Source organism: Hibiscus syriacus, unplaced genomic scaffold, assembly GCF_006381635.1.
Source record: "Hibiscus syriacus cultivar Baekdansim isolate YM2019G1 unplaced genomic scaffold, ASM638163v2 tig00110156_pilon, whole genome shotgun sequence".
NCBI classification, from domain to species: domain Eukaryota; kingdom Viridiplantae; phylum Streptophyta; class Magnoliopsida; order Malvales; family Malvaceae; genus Hibiscus; species Hibiscus syriacus.
The window spans coordinates 2,484,339-2,492,963 of record NW_024062606.1 but is presented as its reverse complement, the minus strand read 5'-3'; the positions used below and the strand labels follow the sequence as shown (position 1 = coordinate 2,492,963).

The 8,625-nt window shown below is 32.5% G+C and overlaps 2 protein-coding genes across 4 annotated transcripts; one reads left to right on the top strand and one right to left on the bottom strand.

Annotated features, from left to right (window-relative positions):
* The first annotated feature begins 241 nt into the window (after positions 1 to 241).
* Positions 242 to 2,029, top strand: LOC120215724 (eukaryotic translation initiation factor 5A-2-like). 2 transcript variants are annotated; one of them, XM_039213317.1, is made up of 5 exons: positions 248 to 454; positions 725 to 847; positions 936 to 992; positions 1,082 to 1,156; positions 1,904 to 2,029. In XM_039213317.1, the coding sequence occupies exons 1-5, from the start codon at positions 332 to 334 to the stop codon at positions 2,003 to 2,005; spliced, it is 480 nt and encodes a 159-aa protein (XP_039069248.1). In that variant the 5' UTR covers positions 248 to 331; the 3' UTR covers positions 2,006 to 2,029. The 2 variants fall into 2 exon arrangements, with proteins under 2 accessions (XP_039069249.1, XP_039069248.1); XM_039213318.1 differs by lacking the exon at positions 936 to 992 and having other exon boundaries at positions 242 to 454.
* Positions 2,030 to 2,688: 659 nt separating this feature from the next.
* Positions 2,689 to 7,870, bottom strand: LOC120216038. 2 transcript variants are annotated; one of them, XM_039213555.1, is made up of 11 exons: positions 7,767 to 7,870; positions 7,274 to 7,400; positions 6,462 to 6,827; positions 6,164 to 6,247; positions 5,819 to 6,040; positions 5,483 to 5,615; positions 5,237 to 5,399; positions 4,991 to 5,119; positions 4,005 to 4,199; positions 3,507 to 3,629; positions 2,689 to 2,865 (listed from the first exon to the last, which is right to left on the bottom strand). In XM_039213555.1, exons 3-11 carry the CDS (start codon positions 6,754 to 6,756, stop codon positions 2,752 to 2,754), a joined length of 1,458 nt encoding a protein of 485 aa, XP_039069486.1. In that variant the 5' UTR covers positions 6,757 to 6,827; positions 7,274 to 7,400; positions 7,767 to 7,870; the 3' UTR covers positions 2,689 to 2,751. The 2 variants fall into 2 exon arrangements, with proteins under 2 accessions (XP_039069486.1, XP_039069487.1); XM_039213556.1 differs by lacking the exons at positions 7,274 to 7,400; positions 7,767 to 7,870 and having other exon boundaries at positions 6,462 to 6,842.
* Between the last annotated feature and the right edge of the window lie 755 nt (positions 7,871 to 8,625).

Genomic DNA, 8,625 nt, shown 5'->3' with positions numbered 1-8,625 from the left:
GTCCGTGGTTGTTTCCAACCTTGAACAAGAGTATATTCATATCATTTAATTATTAGAATATAAAATATATTTTTTTTAAATAATAAAATAAAATTTCATTAAACAATAATATATTTTTAATATAAGATTTGTTAAAAAAAAGTAATTAATTAAAGAAATTGAAATTGAATTGATAGAGAATCCAAAATAAATCACGTGTAAACATCTCAAGCAAAGTATCAGTTACGCACACTCACTCACTCACTTTCCTTTCTCTCTTCCAAGGTTTTGCTTTGATCCATATCTCTCCCGTTCTCCAAAGACTTTCTGAATTTGTTTAAGCTCGGTCGTCATGTCCGATGAGGATCATCATTTTGAATCGAAAGCGGATGCGGGAGCTTCTAAAACTTTTCCTCAGCAGGCCGGCACCGTCCGTAAGAACGGCCACATCGTGATCAAAGGCCGTCCTTGCAAGGTTACGGTTCTGATCCACGAATCTTTCGTTTTAAATTTCCGTTTTGTTATGCATATTTTCCTTTTTTATGCCTTCGATCTCTGTAAAATTCTCTTTATTTTAGATCGCTAGAATTTGAAATGTAGTTATAAAAGAATTTCTGCATCATTCGTCGATCTGTGTTGTCGTTCGACGAGTGAGAATAATCATCGATTAAGAACTTACTGAATTGAAGGACAATTAGTGTTTAGCTAAATTGATATTCGATTTGCTGTTGTTGAATTCCTGTAGGTTGTGGAAGTTTCGACTTCCAAGACTGGAAAACACGGCCACGCGAAATGCCATTTCGTCGGAATCGATATCTTCTCCGGCAAAAAAGTCGAAGATATCGTTCCTTCATCTCACAACTGCGATGTAAGTCTAATCTCTCGGTCGATTTACGCGTCATGTTTTAGGGGTTCGGAGGCTGATGTTTATGTTGTTTGTTCCATTTTTTTTACAGATTCCTCATGTCAATCGTACTGATTACCAGCTGATTGATATCTCCGAGGATGGATTTGTAAAACCATTTTTGTTTGATTTGTTTTTGGAGTTTTGTGTATTTAGGTGATTTTTTTTTTCTGAGCATAATGTTTGATAATGATTTAGGTGAGTTTGCTTACTGAAAGTGGTAACACTAAGGATGATCTTCGTCTTCCCACTGATGATGCTCTGCTTACACAGGTTAGTTTGCATGTTAAATGGCTTTGATTTTTGAGTTCTTTCTTCTTTGCTATAATGAAACTGATAAACTCATCCAAGCTCATTTGGATTGTCAAATGCCTGCTAGTTTCAGAAGACCAATGATATCTAATTAGCTACGTCTGTATGACTGTATCTCGAATTGATTCGAATCTACAATACTCCTGAATTTATTTTTGGGTAAATTATACAAATGGTCCCTCGATTATAGGATATTGTTTTATCGAATCCTTCAACCACAAAAGTTATAAATGACCTTCTGACTATTAAAAGTTATAAAATGATCACCTAACTTTGTTCTAAACTCGTTAATTTGCTAATTGAGATATGATAAAATTTGATCTCATAATCTCAAAATACTATCATATCTCAGTCAATATGTTAACGTTCAACTTAGGTGATTGTTAATTTTTTTAATAGAAAAGGGCGAATTTTGAACATAATGAATAGTTGAGTGATAATTTTATAATTTTTAATAGTCGATGGACTTAACAAAATAACTCTCTATAATCAAACAATCATTTTGTAACTTTAAAAATTACAAAAGAATTAACTCAAGAGTATTATACATTCGAATCAATTTGAGATACAGATGTATCTAATTCGATTCTTTCTTTTTCTTTTTTTTTTGTAAACATCCATTTCCCATGATTTTACATTTATTTATATATAAATACGTTAACAAATACAAATAGCATGTGATTTCAAAAAGATGTGTTGTGAATACAGATAAAGACTGGATTTGCTGAGGGGAAGGATCTGATTGTGACTGTGATGTCAGCAATGGGTGAAGAGCAGATCTGTGCTTTGAAGGACATTGGCCCCAAATAAATTCCGATTTCTCATTGCCCTCATCAAATACGGTAATGTTCATTTTTTACTGAGTTTCCATGTGTTTTAAATGAAGAGTGCTAATTAGTGCATTCTTTAAAATTTTTGATTTATCAGTTTGATAATAGCACTGTATGAAATTAAATAATTGACAATTTTATTTTTCATTTTTGAAGATATTATCATAGATAATAATTTAAGGATGTTAATAATTCATGTTAATATTCATTATTTGTATCAGTACAGTATAGCTTCATTAAAATCGTTTTCATCTAAGAACAGTTTTAACAAAAGAATTATTAGTTTTAGTATTTTAAATATATTAAATTTTCTTATTTTTTTTATGTAAAATTATATGTCGTGTCATATGATGACAGCCTAACCATTTGACAATTTTTTATAGAAAATATTATTTGTATCTAGGGACTGGAGTTAAAAGATTAACAATTAAATAAATGACCTAAAAATCATAAATGATTGGATTAATATTTTTGAATCATAGAAATGATTTCTTAACATTTTTAAATGTAGGGACCAAATCTATTTTTTTTAAAGTATATGGACTTTTGACATATACTAATTAATCTTGCAACAAGTTTTGAACGCAATATTTCTAGTAATAGCTTTTGGCTGCTGTGGATAGTTGGATTATAAAAATAAAAGGCACAAGGCAGAAATAACAATAAAAATGAATGCAAATATTGCTGATACAGATTAATCACCTTTGTTTAACTTAAATCTGCTATTTAATCATCTGTAACAGTTACAATGGTAGGAATTTGGCCGTGATTTACAAAATCAATCTTGTTCAACCTCAAGCAGCACAAGGCTTGCTCTGGTAAATCCTCTGGCTTTTGTGCCTGCAAACATGCATTAAAAAACCCCCACGGAAAACACAGAGCGTTATGATTTTCTTCGCGTTTCCCCCCTTTAATTAATGAATTAATGAAAAAATTTTATACAATTATCATCTAATATTTGAACCCCACAATTTTAATTATTTGAATGTCATGTACAATATTTAAGGTTTAGAGTTTATAATTAAAATAGAAAAAATCATAAAATTTAAATTTTATTCCATCTATATTTCAAATAATTTTTCAAAGGTATAACAACAAAATAATTTTCATACGGTCGTGGTAGGTTTATATGTGATACCACTTCAGCAAAAAAATTATTTTTAGAGTAAACTATAATTATGATTAATTATATATATATATTTATAAAAATTTATTTAAAAATATTTTTTGATGATGTGCCATCACACATGAACCTGCCACATCAATAGGAAGTGTTGGTCGACGTCGTTAGTTAACTAACTATTTTCATTCATATAGGGGTCATTTTGTTTCAAAATAAAACGTTGAGTGCTAAAATGCTCAAAAAAAAGTAGACGAAGTGATTATTTGTATAAACGTTGAGGGGGTGATTTTGTTATTATGCCTTTCCTAAAACTTAGGTTTAGATTATTGAAAATTAGAGAAAAATGGGGAGAACTTACCTGAATAATCAAACCCAGATTAATGATTCCATTCTTCGTACGGTCTAGAAATGATTCAAGTCCTTTCCTAGATATGTAGCTAAATCTGTGTATGTCAAGGTCGATCTCAAAGTAATTCGATCCCTGGACGATAACCACCACATGAAGGTGTAAAAAATGGGTGCAATTTACTTTAATAACTTTTTTATATTTTGCATTACTTTTTAAAATAACTTTTATAACCTTTTCAGGTTAAAAATATTTTTAAACTTATATTGAGAAATGCATTACAAAAATTGATGTTTAAAGTTTGTCAACTGTTATAGAAAAAACATTTCTAAAAAAATTATTTAAAATAAATTAAAAAAATACATTTTAACATTAACATTAGATATTTATATTTTAAATCAAATAATTTAAAAGTAGGAAGTGATGTAAAAGTGGTCTTTAGAATAGTTTTAATGCATGTAACTGAACCCCATCAAACTAAAACTGGAATTGGAAAAAGCTATAGATTACCTTATAAAAGTTATGTTGAGGGCGCGAAAGCACTGGCTTGTCGTTATAAGCTTGAATAAGCTTCTTTTCAGTAGCACCCAACTGAAGCTCATCCGGATTAACTAAACCGGCCAAAATTTTTAGCCTCTCTCTGTAAGGAACAGTGGACTCTTTTGCAAACCCTTTGACCTTTTCAATGTCATCTTCAATAAATTTCTGTAACAAAGCACAAACACAAAGGTGGTAAGAATAGATTCAATTATGTGTTACACAGATTCAGGTGTGACTGTCGGGCATAAATTTATTTTAAAAAACAGAACTATTCAATTTTTATACGTTTTTAAAGTGAGAATCATATCCTTGTATCAAAATCAAGATTCAATTCTATGTTACAATGATCCAAGTGCGACTGTTGGAGACAGATTTGTTTTGGATACATTTAATTTTTTTGGGTAAACTACGAATTTACTACATAAGTTATCAGTTTTGATCCATTTTAGTACCGAAATTTTTAATTTTTTCAAAATCATATTTAACGTTTAGTTTTCGTTTCATTTTAGTACCCGCCATTAAAAACTTAACGTGCTTAGTAATTAAACTATCAGTTTTGATCCGTTTTAATACATAAACTTTCAATTTTTTCAAACCCATATCTAATGTTTAGTTTTCATTTCATTTTAGTACCTCGCCGTTAAAAACTTAAAGCGTTTAGTAACTAAATTATCAGTTAAACTTTCAATTTTTCATAACCTAATGTTAAATTTTGATCGGGGTTCTAAACTGAAACAAAAACTAAAGTTTTTAACGGCGAGTACTAAAATGAAACAGAAACTAAACTTTTGGTACGTTTTGAAAAAATTGAAAGTTTAGGTACTCAAATGGATCAAAACTGATAGTTTAGATACTAAACACATAATTTATCCAAAAAGAAAAGAAAACCAGAACAGCATAGAATCGCAATGAATATTGATTATAAAGTTATACGAGAAAATTGACGAAGGAAATACCTTTATGCTGTCCTGGAAGTGAGGGGATATATCTTTGTCAAAAGTATCTGAGACCTTAAAATATAAGACAAGGCTCAAGCCTTCCCCATTGGCATCACCAAGAAACATACTTGCCGGGTAAGTCGGAACCTGCAAGAAGAAAACCGAACGACTTATGCATCATAGATGTAAAAATTGATCGAAGCAATGTTTCCCACAATGATGAAAAGAACATTTTTCGGAACGGTAAAGAGGCGAAAGAAGAACCTGTATGTTGACAATTAGCAGCGCAGGCACTTTTTCGTGTGGTTTTACATGTGGTAGTTCGAGGTGCTGAGCAATGTGATTCACTTTCCGAGGGCAGACGAATAAATCGACACCGATTGGTATGTAAGGACTACAATCTGGAGCAGGTAACTTCTGTTTATCTCTGCACCACGGGGTTCAAACTTCAGTTCCATGTATGAAGAATATGATATATTGCGGAATGCGAATAACAGTGAAGTGGCTTACCGAAAGAAATTCTTGCCTCGGAGCTTAAAATGTGAAGGTGAAACCTCCGACCAGCTTCCTACAGTCGGTTTCTCTCCCGAGCAAGGAATTACGAGTCCAGCTCTTGGACGGTATAAGTATTTCTCAGCTGCACCTGCTATTAACTCTGTTAGTTAGCAGAAGCAGGCACAGCGGTATTAAATAAAGGTGATTTGTTTGTTTTCCTTGTGATTTTGAGTATGTACTAATGATATATAACTCGTAAACATTTATGAACAATGTATCATTTTTCTTATCAGAATGTTCAAACAATATCGATTGAGAGGTTTACTTTACAAAATTCTGGGATTTCATTACCTTCCAAAGATTTTCTCTTCACGGAAAGCATGATGACGGTTGATTTCATTCGGCACTCTTGAGTTTTGTCTCCTGAATTGACTGAGCCATCTCTATGGCCGCTGTAACTTTCATAAAATCTTTCATGTTTAGACCTGTTCTCAACGAAGCATGAACTTTCATACTGAAGCATTTGCGCATTTGAAATATTCCCTACTGAACTACCCAAAGAAGAAAATGCATCTGGAGGCAACAGCAAAAGGGAAACCAAAAGAGAAGTGTATAAGCTTTTCCATCCGACCTGACATCGAAAATCATAGTCTAAAGAATTAATCAATTGGTTGCAATAAGATGCGACTGCATTACCTCCGTATATGCTTCCGGAATCATCATCCGACTCGGACGCAATAATGCTAACAGAATCGAACCATTCTTCCTCCTGGCATCTTCCTGCATAATAATTTCATTTCTATAGTTAGAGATTGTTCGAAAAAAATACAGTTGCTTCAACCCCGTGAACAAATAACCAGCATCTCCTAGATTTTGCATATGTAAAAAATGTCTCCTAGAATGAGCACAAATGCAAAATGGTGTTCACCATGCATATGTATATATGGATGCATGGATGTCAAAAATGTAAAAGCAAGAAATGAATAGAAGAGACCATTGACATCGATTTGACTGTGGTTCCATTGTAGTTGTGTTAGATGAAACGACATATTAGACATCTCTGAGCGGTTGCAATTGAAGGCGGTTGAAGCATCCGTCTCGAAGTCGAGATGAACATATTCACTCACAGAAAATTCTGTCATATGACTCCCAGCATCACTCATCCTTTTCACACTTACATCAGGAATGAAAGAGGCGATTTTCCCATGGCGCTTGCGGAATCTGCCAAAGCGTCTTTTGTGCAACCTTGACTGTGCCTTCTCACTATGTACCGAGATGCAGCCACCCATTATGCGGATAATTAGACTGCTACTAGTGAAGATGAAGCAGACACAAAGCAGATAAGCTCCAAGGAAAGCACCTGGTCTATCAATTAATCCTAGAAAAATGAAACAAATGCTGCAATAAGATATCGGCTACACGTGATATCCGGTAAATTCCAAGACATGATGATGACCTTGATATCATCTTATGGAAACAATATATCAATTAAAAATCCATGAATGCAGCATACGAAAAGCTCATCGGAGAGTTCACCAGAATAAGAGATCTGCCTTTTAGACCACAATATAACTTCAATCAATACTAAAAAACCGAAAGAAAGACTAGGCAATACGAGTGAGTAGCTCCAAACTCGAAATGCAGTATTTCCAATGTTCTTAAAATGGAAGCCTACCCCTAAACCCAAAACTCTAATATCTCTACAACCGGATAAATCCATTGGGACTTTCGGGTAAGAACCCGGATTTACATTTGAATATCAAGAGATGCATAAGATATTATCATTATAAGAAAATTGGATCATACCTTCAACTTAAAGTCATTCCAAAGGAGAGAAACACTCCTTTGGAGCTTCCGTGTCCATGCAAAATCTTATAAAGCAAGGCTATTTCATTGATTTACTTAAGCAGCTTGACCAAATCTTTAACACTACCTGAACATAAATACTAAGAATAGTTAAAATACAGCTAAAAAACAGTATGATTTCGCCATATATACATTATATATTGAAAAATCAGAAGAGACTGTTGCGAAGCATCCTAAATTTCAAAACCTAAAGTTGAAAATGTTGACTGTAAGATAACAATGCATGATTTTGTCTAATCATGATTAGATCCTTGAATACAGATAAGATCATCAAGTAATATATTCAGAGAACAAATCAAACAATTAAAATCACCTTACGACACAAATATATACATATAAACAACAACAACAAGAAACGATAAGCATTCAGCAACAAAGCTCGATGAAGATTAAAATAACAAGAAAAATAACAGAAACAAGCGGAGAGATGAACCTATGAATGAGAAGAAGAAACTCTGATGAAATCTTCTCGTAAGCAGATTCCTTAATCTGCAAAACTCTCCTATTTAAATCTTTCCACTCTGTTCTTCAAATCATTCACAGTCCTTTTTTTTCTCGTCGAAGATTTCGCGCTTCTATTTATTCATGAAAAATCTTTTTAAAAAACTTAATGTGATAAAATAATGCTTTGTAATGGTAGCTGTGAAGTCCAAGCTCTCTGGTTATTGGTTCATTGAATCCCTGTCTTCTCTTCATTAATTAGATAATTAATTAGTTACTAATTCCTAATCAACTTCTTAATTGGATAAAGCTTTCGAGTAATAAAAAATCATTTATAAATGGACTGTTGTGAGTTAAGGAGGGACACGTGTTTGTCATCGAACGCATTGACCGTCGATGTATCTACATAATAATCATTGAATTTATTAGAGGTATTTTTCGGGAAGAGTTCAATTATAAATAAATAAACATTGTGAGAGGAAAGGAATCCCAAAATCTTTAAAGGTCATCACAGATCTACAGATGAATTACTCAAAGTTATTATTGAAGTTGTGTGAATTTAAAAATTAGTTAACTTTATTTTCATATATAATGGGGTAAGGAGGAGGTAGGGTAGTAGGCTGCTCCCAACACTAAATTGAGAGCAACTTTCGTGGAAGACCTCCAACAATTATGAATTGCCCACCGTGAGGTTCGATAAGAGCCTTGTATTGATTGATTGATTGTATTTTATAACAGAATACTGCTCTTTAGATAATAAAATTTGATTTATCCAAAAAAAAAATATTACTTAGCTTTAGAAAAATCAGTTCAAATTTTAGAAGAATTCAACATTTGATTCGAATATTAGT

Coding starts and splice junctions, on each gene's coding strand:
- LOC120215724 (XM_039213317.1), top strand. CDS start 332: ATGTCCGATGAGGATCATCATTTTGAATCGAAAGCGGATGCGGGAGCT. Junction 848..935: donor CTTCATCTCACAACTGCGAT/GTAAGTCTAATC, acceptor TTTTTTTTACAG/ATTCCTCATGTCAATCGTAC. Junction 993..1,081: donor ATATCTCCGAGGATGGATTT/GTAAAACCATTT, acceptor ATAATGATTTAG/GTGAGTTTGCTTACTGAAAG.
- LOC120216038 (XM_039213555.1), bottom strand. CDS start 6,756: ATGGGTGGCTGCATCTCGGTACATAGTGAGAAGGCACAGTCAAGGTTG. Junction 6,248..6,461: donor CAGTCAAATCGATGTCAATG/GTCTCTTCTATT, acceptor ATTATTATGCAG/GAAGATGCCAGGAGGAAGAA. Junction 3,630..4,004: donor CTCAACATAACTTTTATAAG/GTAATCTATAGC, acceptor GTTATCGTCCAG/GGATCGAATTACTTTGAGAT.